Source organism: Chrysoperla carnea, chromosome 4, assembly GCF_905475395.1.
Source record: "Chrysoperla carnea chromosome 4, inChrCarn1.1, whole genome shotgun sequence".
Taxonomy (NCBI): Eukaryota; Metazoa; Arthropoda; class Insecta; order Neuroptera; family Chrysopidae; genus Chrysoperla; species Chrysoperla carnea.
In genome coordinates this window covers 34,355,459-34,372,303 of record NC_058340.1, presented here as the reverse complement: position 1 = coordinate 34,372,303, position 16,845 = coordinate 34,355,459, and the positions used below count along the sequence as shown (strand labels likewise).

General features: G+C 28.6%; 1 protein-coding gene across 1 annotated transcript in view; it reads right to left on the bottom strand.

Moving 5' to 3' along the window:
* Positions 1 to 1,226: 1,226 nt before the first annotated feature.
* Positions 1,227 to 16,845, bottom strand: part of LOC123298479 (synaptotagmin-10-like) — a 41,075-nt gene continuing 25,456 nt past the window's right edge. Inside the window, exons 5-9 of the mRNA XM_044880488.1 lie at positions 14,515 to 14,683; positions 4,715 to 4,835; positions 3,772 to 3,943; positions 1,799 to 1,999; positions 1,227 to 1,473 (exon numbers count right to left, since the gene is read on the bottom strand). Coding sequence (XP_044736423.1) covers positions 1,470 to 1,473; positions 1,799 to 1,999; positions 3,772 to 3,943; positions 4,715 to 4,835; positions 14,515 to 14,683 — 667 coding nt within the window. The 3' untranslated portion in view covers positions 1,227 to 1,469. The remainder of the gene's footprint in view (positions 1,474 to 1,798; positions 2,000 to 3,771; positions 3,944 to 4,714; positions 4,836 to 14,514; positions 14,684 to 16,845) is intronic.

The window sequence follows — 16,845 nt, the reverse complement described above, 5'->3', positions numbered from 1 at the left end:
TATACACTAAGCGAGTAAATTATTGTATAAAGTTGAGTACATACCATCAGATACCTACAGCTACTGTTCGAGAAATGCCAGATTTCCTGGCGTATTGTGGCTTTTTTGAAAGTGATTGGTATCCTATGATTATAATGTTATCAATTAAAGCTTAGTGTGATCATTAAATTATTACTCTTGCTAGATAATATACATAGAAAATTTAATAATTTTTTTACACATTTTCCTGTGATTGTGCAAATAGTAAAAGAAGTTACAAAAATCGGCTAATAAAGGAAAATGAAAGAAACCGCTCGCATTTTGCTAAAACCTCGTGGAATGTGTTTCTTAGGTGTCAAATATCATTAGTAACGCATGAGTTACTGGCGCAAATGTTTCTATTTGTTAATAAACAATAAGTTGTGGCTACTTCTAGGCAACTTCTATGACGTAAATATTAAGTGTTTGTCAAACAATCGAAAACTATTATATATATTATAACGTATACGTAATTCAAATTGCCTATTTAATAATTTTGCAAGTCAATTTTAACATGAACCTTTCCATTGAATTAACAATTTATTGTTTATTAACAAAAAGAAACATTTGCGCCACTGTGCGTTTCTAATGATATTTGACACCTTAGAAACACCACACCATGTGGTTTTAACAAAATGCAAGCGATTTATTTCATTTTACTTTATTTGTCATATCTTTAACTGTACTAAAAGTAATACTGGGTCTCAAATGAAATATTACGAGAAGTATTTATTCTCTATAAAATATAGTACAATAAACCTCACTCATTTAAACCATTGTCTTATATTATATTTTCTTAAAATTTACTTATGATATACATTTTTTTACTGCAAAGCGTTTTTAATACAGCCAAGTTTCAACGTAATATTTCAGCTTCAAATCCATTAATAATGAAACTTAACTGCATGCGATTTAAAGCCCTGACAACTATGAATATATTTTTATTTGTTAAGTGTGTCTTGTATGTGTGTAAACATCGAGTCTTAGTTACTATCACATTTAAATTTTTTGTTTTATTCGCCTAAATTTACATATTAAGCATGTTTGAATTACTAAAATTTCTTAAATAAAATTTGTTTATTAATTTGTTAACAATATATATATTTTTTAATATATGATAATTCTATAGACTTAAATAGAAAATAACACACATCTAAAATGTATTTTGTAAGTCGATTATATATATTTTTATAAATACTCTTCAATAATATAATCCTGTTTTTTAATACTTCCTTACCATTTCCAGTTTTACGCATCTTCGTATTTTATTTTGCCGTTCGCCGTGATGGTTATGCTTCTTATGATCGACATCGTTTTAAAAATAAAATTGTATATCGTTGATATTTTATTATTTTTATGATCTCATATTTTTTTTGTGTTTAAGTATTTTTTGTTTGTTTAGTATGTAAAAATTGAGCTCGTTTCAATGTTTAATGTTTTTTAACATTTTTTCACCTGAAAAAAATTATAATGTTTCTGTTTTGAATGTTTATAGTTTTTTTCTCTCTGTTATAAATATAATAAAATTTCATGAAGCTTTTCTGTTTTATTACTTTGAAGGGTGGTATTAAATGTTTTGTGACAAAATAAAGGTGTTTGGATTATGTAAAATTTAAGGGTTTTGGAGGCACATATTTTTTGATTGCATATTATTTGTTTTTAGAAACTAATTAAGAGTTTAAAAAATTTTTTTTGAAAATGTCGCGGCATTTTGGCTCCGTAAAGTTAAGCTTCATTCAGAAATTTGAAATAAGTGGATTAAAATTACTTCTATAATTACCTCGAGTTAAGACAGCTAAGACTTAAAGGTAGTGCTTCAGATGTTGTCGGTGAAATGTGTCCAGGTATCGTTTCCATTAATGTGTACCATTGTGCAACTGGTTTTCTGGGATTATCCAACATTTCTAACCAATGATCACGACCAATACCAATAAAACTTGAACCAATTGCTGTACAGCCCATTAGTTCATTTGATCCAATACTGCAAAAAAGAATAATAATAAGTAAAATGTTAAAATGATAAAGAAGAAGAGCGCATACTAGTTAAAAATTACTCCGTAATCACTGAAAAAATGTTCTTGCAATTATTTTTGTGAAAATATAGCGCTGAAAAAATATCCATTTCAGAATAACTTTATGGAAATAACGTAATATACTGATCCTTAACCCAAAAATTGGTCCAGATTTTGATCCTGACATCACTCATATACAGTAAACAATTTTTTTTGGATATCACTATATGAGTGTGATCGCCATACTGTTTTACTCATTGGGGGAATAGTAACATTAGCAATATGGCTGTCTTTTCCGAAAAAATCTGCATAAATTGCTTATTTAAAAAAATTGTCTTAAAATTTTTTTAAATAAGCAATTTTCCACGCTCTTTTAGCAATATAAATCATAATTGCCAGGTAGTTGCTCATACCGCGCCCAAGTTTGCTATAATAATTAAGCTAAACGTTTTCAAATCATTTTTTGGGGCTGTAATTTTAATATGATTTAGTTCTTGTGTTTATGTATGAATCAGCTTCTTTAATTAACAATTATTTTAAATTGTTCTATTCTATTTCTATGTCTTAATGTTTATTTATTTATTACTTTTTTTTTTCTTTGCCCATTTTGAATTAATTGATTATTTATTTTTTTAATTTTAAATTTAATAGTATTTTTATTTTTATTTTTATTGTATACAAATAGTGATTATATTGTTTTTGATTTTGTAATATGTCAATTAATAAATAATAATAATAATATATGATTTAGTTATATTATTAACGAATATAATTTTAATTTGCTATACAGCACAGTAAGGTTGCTTTACTAACGCGCATCTAATACTAGTTACCGCAACCATTGCCAGGTGCGAGATGTTATTCATTCCTACCAAAGTTCAAAAAGAAAAGCAATATCCGAAATTCAACTTTTTAAAAAATACTCTCTAAATATGGTGGAAGCGCAAATAAATGTATAATACGTAGTATGTTTTTATATACTGCATGATTTAATTTTGCTTCCACCATTTGTTTAAAATATTATTTGCAATAAAATTTGAAATAAAGGCTGATCCAAAAGTAAAGCAAAAAGTAATTTTGATAGAAAATACAGTTTTTTAATTAAAAGTTGTAAATTTTTCATTAATTCTTAAAGTTTGCTGTCTAAGGTTCTATAGAATATATTTGTTTGTAAAAATATTACGTGACAATTTTGTATAATTATAGCTTGATGATACAAATCTGAAATTCCTCCCTCAAAGTGTGAGTAGTCGTAGAAACCTCAGACTTCAAAAAAATTAATGGAAAAAATCCAATAGTGTTAAAACCCATGATTTTGGCGGCCTATCATGGCCTAATATAACCTGAATTTTTAAAAATTTGTCTTTTCACATTTGATGAAGCTAAATCACTATTTCAACATAGTTTATACGAAAATCGTGCGCTGCTTAATCATTATTATTTTTAAAACCTTGCCCAGCAGTGAAAATGCGTTCATTTTTCGTCCACTTCTTCATTTAAAAAAACTTTAAACTTTTTTATTGAATTAATACTTTACCACGCAAATAAACAAAACATTCATTTCTAGCGTTAATTTTGAGACACCCTATAAAACAAAATATGTACAAAATTGTCGGTAATTTCTCTGAAATTTAATTTTCACAGAGATAATTTTTACAAAAGTGTTTAGCAAGAAAATTTTTTCATATAAGTTATAAGGTTTCAGAAGTTTTAGAATGATACAAATGCAAATAATTTTTACCGATCATAATCGATGACTTTAATAATTAAACTAACATCCTCCACATTTTCTGATGGCACATCAAACACAAGTGCTTCATTGTATACAGGATGTAGTGTAGAACGTTTAACAGATGTTTTCTTCTTTTTAATACGTTTACCTTGACAAAGTAAATAAACTTTGACATATGGATCTGAAAAGAAACAAAACGAATGTGAAATTATTATATTTGTCTTTTATCTCACGAAGGTTGGTGTTATTGTTTTGAAAATGTCACGTTTTGTCACGTGGAAACATGATGAAAATAATTGTTTTGTAATCATTTTACAGGATATCGAAGATAATTTATTCTAGTCGTAATAAATTAATTTAATATTCAGTTTGAAAAAAATTTTCTCTTCCACGGAAATTGAATTTTTTTTTTTTTTTTTAAATAAAAATATTAAAAAAAAAATTATTTTTAATTTTTGAGATAATAAAAACAAGACGCGGTGGATAAGATACTTCGAAGTCAAGCCAAGAAGTTCGCTTAAGTAAGTTATGGTGCAGTGGTAAATCTCTTCAACTTTGCTTATACCAAATTTTTCCAATTTCTTAAGGTAGTATGAGCACCAAGGTAATTTTAGATTTAGGGTTTTTTTTTTTTAATTTACACAGACTAGCTTTGGAGAAATCAATAAAACATATCATCCATCAACCGTTTTACCATAAAATCAATGTTAAATATGCCTACTTTTGAAGTCAGTTATTTATTTAAAAAATCGGGCAACTTCTCTAAAATTTTCAAAATTGATTCAGACTTAGTCCAACTTCATATGAAAAATCAAGGTTTTTATTTTAAATTGCCTTGGTGCTCGTACATCCTTGACATTGACTTCTAGAAAAATTTATTTTCTATTTCGTTTTTCATTTCCCAAGATTGATTGAAATTTAACGAAAAACTTATTATAACTAAGACACTGACCTGATGAGCCAGTAATATCCATAGCTTTGAAATTTCGTCCTTTGATAACAGTCAAAGTTAATCGACCAGCTGTTGGCAAATAACATAAAGACAGCATAATTTCGCCCAGATCAACTTTTTCCTGAAACAATAAAAAATAAATTTGATCACATTTTTAGATAACCAAGAAAATAGCTGATTTAATCATACAGCTAGCTGATCAGATTCAGCCGTAGGAAATTTAAAATTAGCTAAGACTTATCATTTCATTATATCCCCTAAGATTTTTCGAAATAAGTTTCGATTTTTGCCCCAATTTCCTAGATCATTAAATAGATCATTTCTTTTTTCTAGAAATCTTTGACGATTTTCTTTAAAAATTTCTGTCGTGACTTTTTTCTAGTGATCTGCAGTCCCTAAGCTCTTTTTAATCGATTAATACCAAAAAAACGAGTTTTCTAAGGAATTACATAGAGTTTTTAGATATTTCGATATGCTCTCGCTAATAGACGCTTCCGCCTGTTGATCGACGATTTTAATCCAAAATATAGAGTTTATGAATTCATTTGAAAAAAAGATTTGGAATTCCTCATAAATATAATCTCAAAGGTAGTTATCCAAACACTTTTTGTTATACCATTACTAAATTGCACAGGTCAACAAACCAGTCTACCCAATAAACTTTATTACAAATTCCCTGGACATTGTAAATACGCAATATAAGTAATATTAGTGTAAAGATCAATATCTGGATAGGCTGGAGATATATAAAACAAGCCACGGTAAATAACGCATTTGAAAGCCAGGCAAATAGCTTTCTGATTCAATAAATTATTGTTCATGGGTGAAGTTCATTTTTTGAAACTTTAGTTTTGATAATTCTATTTTACTTACATGTTTCAAATTTTTTACAACCTACTTTTGGAATATTAAACTCCTATTTAATATCTTTTAATAGAACTTATGACAAATATTTTGATATATTGGAAACTGAACTACATACAAATATTATTAGCTAAGAAAAATAGATAACTATTTTAAAATTTTTCAATTCGATTTTCGAGGGGAAAACTAAAACATGCTATCAGAAAGAGAAAATTTAATTTTTTTTCTATCCACTACCTAGAGAATTTACATAAAAATAATAACAAGAATAGTAACCAACAGGTGTACCAGAAAACATTATACTACATTTTTGCCTCATATTACTATAACCACTATTACAATTTATGGACGGCTGTACATATATAACTTTCTATCTACATTGGTTAAATTGCTTTAATATGTAGGTACGAAACATATATATTCTATATTAAATATGATGCACAGAATGTTTAAGGTTCTGCGGCCACTGACATTATTTTTACTAAATATATATATAATGGGTAATCTCAACCCAAAAAGAGATAAGAATAGGATTCATTTGCCCAGTGGTCCAGTTTCTAAGTTATACCCCAAAATCAATCCAAGAAACTGATATTCGTATGGAGCTTTGGAGATATCTCAAAGTATATTCATCCAATCGTCAAATGGCCCCAAATTTTGTAAATTTCAGATCAAAATTACTTTGTGTTTTATCAAAATTGGAAAAAGAAATTTTTTTTCGATTTTTTGCAATTATCTTAAAAGAGGATTTTCTTAAAAATTGAGTCCATTAGCCGAATGGTCGAGTAGTTTCTTACTATATATACCCCAAAATTGATCAAAGAAATTGATATTCGTATGGAACTCGGTGATATCTTTAAGTGATTATTTTTCGGAATTTTTTAAAATAAGTACATATTCACCGAAATTATTCGAGAAACCGGAATTTGTATAGAATATTCCTTTTAACTACCGTTAAATTTATCTTAATCTAATAATAGTTCAGGGTATTATCTACACCTATTTTTGAAAAGTGTCTCAATTAGATTCTATAGTGCTAATTAACCACCAAAAAACACAAAATTTTATGCCATCAAATTGCATTGAGTGAAAACATTCAAGTTGTGATAATTAGGTGCTCCGTGATCATGACGTCAGTTGGCTGTGTAAACAAATGCGCTGGCATATTATGTGAAAATTGTTTTTAACTAAAACTTTTTAGTTTAAATATAAAAATATAAAACAAAAAAGGTTTATGTTCGCGAAGATTGTGTCAAATCTCCATTAACTTGTAATTATAGAGGGCCTTACTCTATAATACAAAAATTTTCAAAATATTTTGTTGTTGACGTCAACAACAAACCAACTTCCATTAGTATAGATCGACTCAAACCAGCATACTATTTGGATAGTTAATCTCATTTATTATTATTTTTTTTGTAATATATTGTAGTGGAAAATAATATATCGTTTCAAAATTTTATGATATTTCTTTTAAATATCAATCATTCCCTATCTCAAACCAATGTATAATTTTTCATTTTCTTTTATTGTTCAATTTTTCATTTTATCATTAATTTTTTTCCCCTGGCCAAAAACAATAATTATCAATAATTACATTTTCTTTTCTTATTCACCTAAGTTAAAATGTCTCTATTTTCTTCCAAATTAGATTGAAAAATTTTTCTAATTCTAAATTGTTTTTGGTCCGTTTTTTTTGTTTTTTTCAAAGTTTTCTTATTATGTTTACATTTATTTTTTGTTGGGGGGAGTAGATGTAGCGGACGCATCTTTCCGTTGGCGATCTTTCCATAATTAATGGACGAGGAAGGCTGTGACGATGCATTTACCATAACGACATAATTTGTATAAACATTCATTTCGATTTTGAAGTCAGATTTATTATTTGCGCGTCTTTCAGGAGAAGGTTCAAGTGAAGACTTCATAGTTTATACAGCCGTGTGACGTAATAACATGGTGGCTACTATTTCAGATTAACAAACTGAGAGCTTTGAATTGAATTAAATAATTTATTTTGTTATTTTATGAACTAAACTAACATTTTCCAACTGCTCTTTGCCTATCCTCTCATATAGAGTGAAATACCCTGTTGGTAAATTAGATTTGTTAGATAGTTTCTAGGATATATTTTATCCGTTGGACACGCAGTAGTCTGTGTAGTAAACCTGCATGCCATATATTTCTATAAATATATTTTTTTATTATGCTTTATACAATTTTCTTATTCCTTTTTTTATTTTTTATATAATATATCATTTATCATACCAAAATTGTAGATTTATTCTTATAAAATGATAATGAAAAACAATTTTCCAGCAAAAATAAACCTGATAAGAATATTTTTTCCGTTAATTGGAGTTACCATCCCGTAGTTTTATTAAATAAGAAAAAGGAAAACTCTGTTTTTGAAAATATTTTGACATCATTATTATAAACTATTATCTTTCTGTTCATTTTTGATAAACAAGTTAGTATTGAAAAATTTAAAAATCCAACTCATATTGATAAAATCATTTTGCCATATGAAAATCGGTGGCTTAAAAGTAGAGTGATATAAAGAAACCATAGTAATTTATAACCAAACTATTTAAATATATGAATGAGCTGTCTTATAATTATAAATCAGCCCACACTTTTAATTCTAAACTAACTTTTAGTTTCTAATAAAATTATTCCATGTAAAACGTGATAAGAATAAATATCACCAAATCAATAAGTTATAGAAATTTTCCTGACATGGTAATTTTCATAAATAAAATCAATTATATGATATAAAATTGAATAAAAGTATATTAGAATTTTATTTTCCTTATTCAATATGACAGCGTCTGATATTGCATTTATGTCTATTATATCTATGAATATTTTAAAGAATTATTGGATTTTATTATTATCGGTTAGTATCACATAGTTTTTATACCGTACGATTAAGGGTGGATATCCAATAAATAACTCTTATGACTTTGTCATGGTTACATGCTTTCTCAGCTATAAACTGAAATTTTAACAACCATATATGAAAAAAGAATCAACAAAATGAAACAAGTGAAATGTAGAAAATTTAAAAAAATCCCCAACATATGCGATTTATTCCTTGTAAACCGATTTTTGGAAACTTAGCCATAAAATATTCTCAATCAAGTCGGTTCGACCGTTGAGAGGCCACGAAGCCAATGAGAAAACCCCAGACGCACAGATAAACACTTTAAACTTATAACACTCCTCAATATCAAAGCGATGGTCAAAGACATCAGATATCTGATAAGATGAAAAAGATATTTAAGACATCTATCATTTTTTTGGACAAATTTTTGGATATATTTTAATTGAAATTGAAATATTTTAGTTTTGTTTGTTGTTTTGAATTACCTAATTATTTTACCATTTCACTTTTCAAAGTGAATTGAGCCAGATTTATTTGACTATGTTAAAATTATTATACGCCATGCCTTCTCCAAACTAAATCGATTTTGAAGATCATCGCCCATTTTTTAGTTTTTTCGTGAACGGAATTCTAAACTCGCACTTGAAACATGGCTAAGAACACTCTCCGTTAAATTACCTTTCAAATGAATTCAAAAAAGGTAAAATCGGTTCATCCGTTTAGGCGCTACTATGCCACATAGATGGACGAACACACAGATACACATATAGCGATCAAAATTATAACACCCCTTATTTTAATTCGGAGATTAAAAATGGGACACTTCTTTGATAGGCAACAGCTTCGAGAGTATATTTTAAAAAGCAAGTTCTTAGTAGAAAAACGAAAAAACTTTTTTTTCTAAAGTAATTTTTCTTGTTTTAAATTTAACTTGATCTGTGTTTATGCAGCTCTGGAATTATGACCATGGCAGTCAAATTCCAGTATGATATCTGTTTTTTGAGAATAGAATTGGAGAATAATGGACTAATTAGGTTGCTTAATGATTTTTTAAGATTTAAAGATTATAAGTAATACTTTTTCCCAAAAAGAATGTATTTTGGTTTATGCTACTACATGCTAAAATATACATCATTTTCTATTGATATACATAAATTATAAAAGTTTTTCGAATAAATTTATTATTAACACGTCATGAATACCAAATAAATGATATTATTATTAAAAGACAAAAGAAGAGGAACGTAGTAGAACGTAGCGTATTATTATAATAAGTTATGTTGTAAAGAAGGGATGAAGAACAAGTTAATAAAAGAGTATGGAATGTCATATTGAATTTATTCTAATATTTTATTCTTACTCGAAAATAAATAAATGAAGTACGAACCTTGATCTATTTATTTACATCATGTTTAGTCACATGGTAGCGCATTACTAGATAATTAAGCATGTACTCTAACAAGTTTGACACTTCATAAAGTGGACGCGCCTATTTTATAAGTGTCGTATAAAAGTCGATAATATTGGACCGTTGATTATCTTCTTATAATAAAAGATATTCATTAATTTTAAGGCAGGACATACTTTGTTCTATGGTGTTAGATTACCTAATGACTATTTCCGGATAAATTTCTAGCTTGGAGCTAATAAGTCCACAAAAGGTATCTTAGTTTTATTAAACCTACTTATAAGTGATAATGATTAACTGAGACTCCCATATAATATATATAGAGACTCCCATAACTGGGAATATCAGTTATGAATGTGTGGCTATCTAAGAGTGGATATCTTGCGTCATCAACACTGTCTATACATGGTATTTCAACAATTAACTCAGTCAATTGTTTGTTTTCTTGAACGATTAAACGAGTAAACACCATTTTACTCGCATAAAGCACCTGTAAAATGAATATCATATTATATTTCAAAATTAAATTGAATTTCCTGGAATCCTTCAAATAAATAAAAAACAAGATTTAAAAAAAAATCCGTTTTATGGTTTTGACATCGGTATATATATGTTATATAAAATGCTTTGTTCATTCATTAGAATTTCGAGGTAAATGTGTTATATAATATTTCAAGTGTATGCTATTCTTGAATCATTTAGGAAGTGTATAGCTAAACTATAGGTAATAGTATTCGAGTTTTAACAGGTAATTGAGTAGAAACGCATAATATAAGAACAGAGACTTTAAAAAAAAAACTTGCTTTTAATATTTCAAGAAAAACAACAAAGCAAACTGCAGGATAAAAGTCTAAATTTTGGGCTCTGTGTGTGAGTCATGATAAACTAATTTTCTCCAAAATTTCACACGAAAGATTCTAAAAGCTTGCAGTTGAACATTAACAGACCGTGTATTTGAGGAACCGTGTATGCACCTAGATGTGGAAAACGGGTATGATTGCAAATTTTGTAGACAAAAAGACCATTAGAGCATGCCCTAACACAAAAGAAAATTTGATGTTTGTCTTTTAATGGACCATTGTTTCGAGCCGTCGTTAAAGAAAAATATTGGCGATTTTTTAAGTCGCTGAGTAATCAAAGTATAATTTTCAGGCCGATGGTTCCTTGCTGCCGTTATTAGCTAATAATGCTTTCGAGAGACTTGTTAATTTTATTGGATATTTACAAAACGCGGTACGCGTAAAAATATTCAAGTCACATTAAGTGGATCAATTTTTGTAATCAGAAGTGTATCAATATATTTAACATGGCTTAAGCTCGGGAATACAAATTTGTTATACATAATACTTGATATAGCTTAATAATAAACAAGACAGTGGAATTTATAATGAATATCATATATCTTTCAAGGACTATGAATAGAAGATAGCTTGAGAGTTTTTTTTTGTTACAGCAAATCTTTCTTCAATCCTACAAAATCCTTAACGATTTGAACTATTCAAAAGTCCATTATTAAAATATATACTCGTATAAATAATTTGTAAAATGTTGACATGTTTTACTCTTTCGATTTGTCTGTAACTAAATTCCAAAGTATTGGCCAATTTTAAGTTATATTTATTATTTAAAAACTGTTTTATTCGGAAGAAATCATTGCAGACCGTGATATATTTGTGTGGCTTTTTTTAGTTTCTGCTCCTCCTTAATCTCACTCCTCTGAATCCTACTATCCGCCAATTTTTGCTGGAATTCTTTCTAGGTCTAATGGTACTCGTTTTTATACTTTCAAGCTTTCATACTTGTTTTCTTAGAATATCAGGTTCTTATTTCAACTTTGTTTCCACTTTCAATCTTTATGGTTATACCGTTTTGGAATGTTAGGCTTTATCATTCAGTTAGCATGCCATAGCTGTGAAAATTCCGAAATGCCTGTTTCGAAAAATGCGAAACCAATTTTTTTGACAACATAGATACGCGGAAAAATTTTTCCTCATTCTAGTTAAATCTTTTTTTCCGGATCAGCGGTCAAGCTAAGTATGTTATGTAATTCTTCTCCGTTTTCAACTGTTTTAACCATAGAGTTAAAATTTTACGAATTCTTTGTATAATGAAAAAAATAACAACATTTATTTAATCTCGAAAAAAAACTTTTATGATCATACATCAAGGGCATTGATGCTGCACCTGTTCAGATACCTCAATCCGTTTCTAAATGGAATGAGATAAAACTTTTTAAAGATTGTGTAGATATTGCTATGGAGATACAGAGGGCACACGCTGGTTGGTTATACGATGATAATAGATAGGTTTGGAACGTAAGCCCATAATGAAGCGAATTTTTCATGAATCACTTGGTCTGTTTTTTTGAGAATTGATAAAGGTAAGTTTGGTAATAAAGTAATGTGTTTTTTGAATAGTGACTCGAGTGTCGAACTAGTGAAAATCCTAGAATATGTGGGGAAAAATGAGACGCAGTTTGCAATTCTCGGAAAGGATTGAAAAATGGGTTTTTTTATACATTTTTCCATCGCTTCCACCATATAACATATATATAATTTTTTAATATTATAATAATACTTCTTAAGGGATAAGCTTTTATTGTACTAAAAAGTAGAAAATAATTTTATATTTCAGTCACTCAAACCCGACTATTTGTAAAAACTTGAGGCACATAATATCGAGAATGAATCGAAAAATAATTAGGCATGTGGAGTAGAGGCATTCCGATTCATTTTTTATATTTTAAATAGAACGCCTCAAGCTTTTACAAATAGTCGGGTATGAGTGACTCATAGATAAAATTATTTTCTACTTTTTAGTACAAAAAAAGCTTGTCACTTAAAAAGTATTTTTCATTAAAATTTTTATTTTATCCTGTTGCCCATAAGTAAGTATATTTTAACATTACAAAAAATTATCTCGAAAAACTCATTTTCCATAAATTGGGCATTAAAACTTATCAAATATTAAATATATCTTTATTACCAAACATACAATTATCAATCCTCAAAATAGGCAAACAAAAAGAATCATGGAAATTTCGCTTCATAATGGGCTCACGGTCTAATATACGAGTATTATATTTAGGTCACTTGAAAATCCAACTCTCTATATATAGGTACACAATAATGATCTAAATATATCTTTATACTGCTGTGTTGAATGCGACTGTTTACAGCATCACCAGCGCAACAGTGACGTCATTGTTGCCCCTGTACATTGGTTGATATTCACCTTGAATGTTTCTCTCCCGGGTTACATATGAGCCTTTTTTGAATGAAATATATTATTGTTATTATTAGTACAAAGTTTATTATTATTATTATATGTTTGTTTTGTTTAGATAAATGTGAAGGTCTTGCTTGTTACCTACCTGTGTTTATTTTCTTTTCTGCATGTTTAAAGGTTATGCTACATTGTTACATTCTAGGGAAATCATACAGGTTTCTTTTTAATGAAATTCTTTTGACAGTACTCAGTAATATCAGTAATTGGTAAACATACTCAGACGAAAGGCGCAATTCCACTGAGGCATCATGTAGCATCGACATTGCTGTATGCTACACATACGACAAAACGGAACAGAAAGCGACAAAAATTATGTCTCATTGCCGCATGCTACAAGTTGAACGGTATTGTCATCTATCCAACAGTGAACAGATCGGTGCGGCTTGTAGCATGCAACATGGAATCTGGACTTTGAATTGAATTTTGTGCTACGTTGTTGCACGCCTACAATGAGTAATACTTGGCAACAAATATCGAGCCACATGTCACCCAGTGTTGCTTCAGTGGAATTGCGCCTTAACAGTGTCGCCTTTTAGTCTCCTCAATTTGGCATCAGTATGAAAGCACAAACGTAATAAACTCGCCCTTGTGGTTCGGGATACATAAAGTTAAAATTCTGTGTTGAAATACAAAAAGTTTATTGGTAATACTTATAAGTTAAGTAATACCAAGAGAGGTGGAGGAATCCTTTAGCGAGAAACTGTGCAATCGGAATTAACTTCAAAAAGTGTCATATTGTGATCGAATTTAATTATAGGGATTTAAACGAAGAATAGCAGACAGGTTTTTGAAGGAAACACTTGTGAAAGAATTTAAATGCTAATGAACGTTGCACGGGGATGGAAATGGTTCAAGTAAAGGGCACTAAAATAAAGATTAGGTGAGCAAAGGTCCAGACAGATCCACCAACGGAAAAAATCTTTTTACCTAATGTTGTTTATACCTAGAATCCTTATACCTAGAGTTGTGAAAAACATCCCTCATCGTTATGGAAACTGGAAGTCCAAATAATTTGGCTGAGATTGTCATATATTTTATGAATTCTTTAAAATTTAGAGTCTTTGGAAAAAAACTTAACTTTTGGTGTGACTCAATCGATAGTAAGGTGTCCGAGAGAATCAATTCCAGTTAAATATTTAATTTTCGCACTTTCGTGGATAGCTTATTCAATTTGTCGAAGAAGGTCAACTTTGTTTTTATATTGAACCGAAATTTTTTTTCGGTTCAATATAAAACCCTTTTCCAAACCCTTGAATTTTTTGGATGGTTAAAGTAAGACAGGTACGCATAGCCTAATTATTAGTTATGGAGTAGAGAAATTTCGTATAACAATATACCAATATTAAAAGATCTTACCTGTGGAGGTGACAAAATATTCATTGTATATTCAATTTCCTGTTGTAAATCCGTCGTTTCTAATAAACCCTTTAATACCACATGTCCAATTAAATCATGCCGTGAAAATCGATCAAAATCATATACGGAAAATTGTAAATAACGATCACGTAAATCATCATACTCGCAACTGCAACAAACAAGAAAAAAAAAAACAAAAATTACTTTTTATATATTTTTAGCGAATTTCCTTTTCAAATAACAATGAGATATTGGTTTTGAACTGATGATGGAGTTTTTTTAAAAATCTAAGTGTCCACCGATAAATATTAAAGATTCTTACGGACAAATTAGAATGCATGCAAAGGAGGTTAAGAAGAGAATGTTCTGATTTGATATTCCTATTCCAACTTCTCTGTGTTTTAATTTGATTAATCATAATTGATTGTAAATTGCAATGGCTTTATCGTACAATTATGGCTACTCTTCCCTATTAGTAAAAGTAATATTTTTCTTAGAAGTTGAATATTAAAACTTGAATACAATTTATTCTCATCTGACCATTTTGTCTATCTTACTTCCTTTCCTTTTCCTTAAAGAGATGAAATATGTTTTTTAATTTCTCAAATTTATGAGGAAGTGACACTTAATGAATCTGCTAGTTTACGCAGTTCCTGGGTAACGACTTTTTTTTTTCTTACTAAAGTTTTATCGATGAAGATAAGATATAGTTCTTTCTCTTTGTGCACAACAATATTTAATAAAAGTTTTATTAGAGTTTTGTAAGCTATCAATGTTTTAGTTTGTTTGAAGAACTTCTTTCCTATACCTTATATTTTTATCACTTTATTATTATACTTTGATGATAGCTAAGTCTTTTACTTCGTGAAAAATAATGAATTATGTTTCCATTATAAGGAGTGTTTTTGGAAAAAAATATATTTGATATTTAACAACTTAGAGTCAGTCATGTGGACTGTGGACAGAAATAACAACTTAAAACTTTGGAATAACTGTGTTTTAACTTATTTTTATTATTTTTTAATTAATTATTATATTATGTGGCCAATAGTTCTCTATTCCTGTGAAACACTGACAATAAAATACGACGTCATAAACAAATTGAATGTATTTGAGATGTGGTGTAACAGAAAAATCTTGAACATAAAATGGTTATCTTATTTCATCTAACGACAAAGTTTTATGAATGATTGGTACAAGACAACAATAAGTGCAACTAGTAAAAGTCACTTATTTTGGACACACCATGCCTTGGGATAAATATCGTGCGCTACAGCTTGTAGTAGGTATTGCTGAAGGAAGTTTGGATCACAGAGAAAACGAAGTCGAAGGTGACTATCATGGTAGCACAAAACTAAACTGTTCACTAACATAAACTTCATACAGGTGAAATTAAATATTTATGACAGCAAAGATGGAAAAACATGGTGGCCAACGTCTCCTAGGAGAAGTGGCACTCACCATCACCAACATCATGAAAAATTAAAAATTTCTAATTTGCAAAGTGAGACATACAAAAATTTTTTGACTAGGTTGGGTTTCGAATGCAGGTTTTTTTACTATCAGTCCAGTAATTCACCAGGCAAGTTGAATTAAAATTGAATTGTTTTATTTTATTTCAAATAAAATAACAGAAAATGTGTTTCATAAGTAGGATTTGCAAAATTTTATTTAAAATTGAAGTGGTCAAAACATTCCTTTCGAATTTTTTCAATAGACACACGGTATATTGTATTTATTATGACAACATTTGTTGTCGATAAAATTTTATCGTTGATATAAAGGTTTTTATCGATTTTCAACCCTTTATTAAAAATGATATATCTATCAAACATTAGGAAATAATAATTCAGTATTATCACGTATCTAAATATGTATTAACAGAAATATGAGAAGTTTTTTGTTTTATAAAAGAAACATTGTAATATATTTAATTGGAACATCTCTCAGCAAGAAATATGAGATTTTTTTTATATTAAGAGACTTTTCTTCGAATATATCTATCTAAAGTAATTATATAAAAATAAAACTATTTAATAAGAAATGGGAATTTTTAATTGAGACCATACCCTTTAATAATAATGGCTTCGATTGATGATTCTATTTCCCATCATTTTATTGTATATTAATTGGTTTATTATAAAAAATATGTTCCGAGAATCATCAATTTAACTAATAATGATTGTAATAAGTCCGCCTTTCTAACTAGAAATTCGAAGAAGTATGGAAAAACCTTGGTAAGTAACGAGTACATCAATACATACTTACACAAGTTAGTCTGGGGTCGATTATTATTTAAAATGGAATCGAATGGAATTTTTTTTACATTAG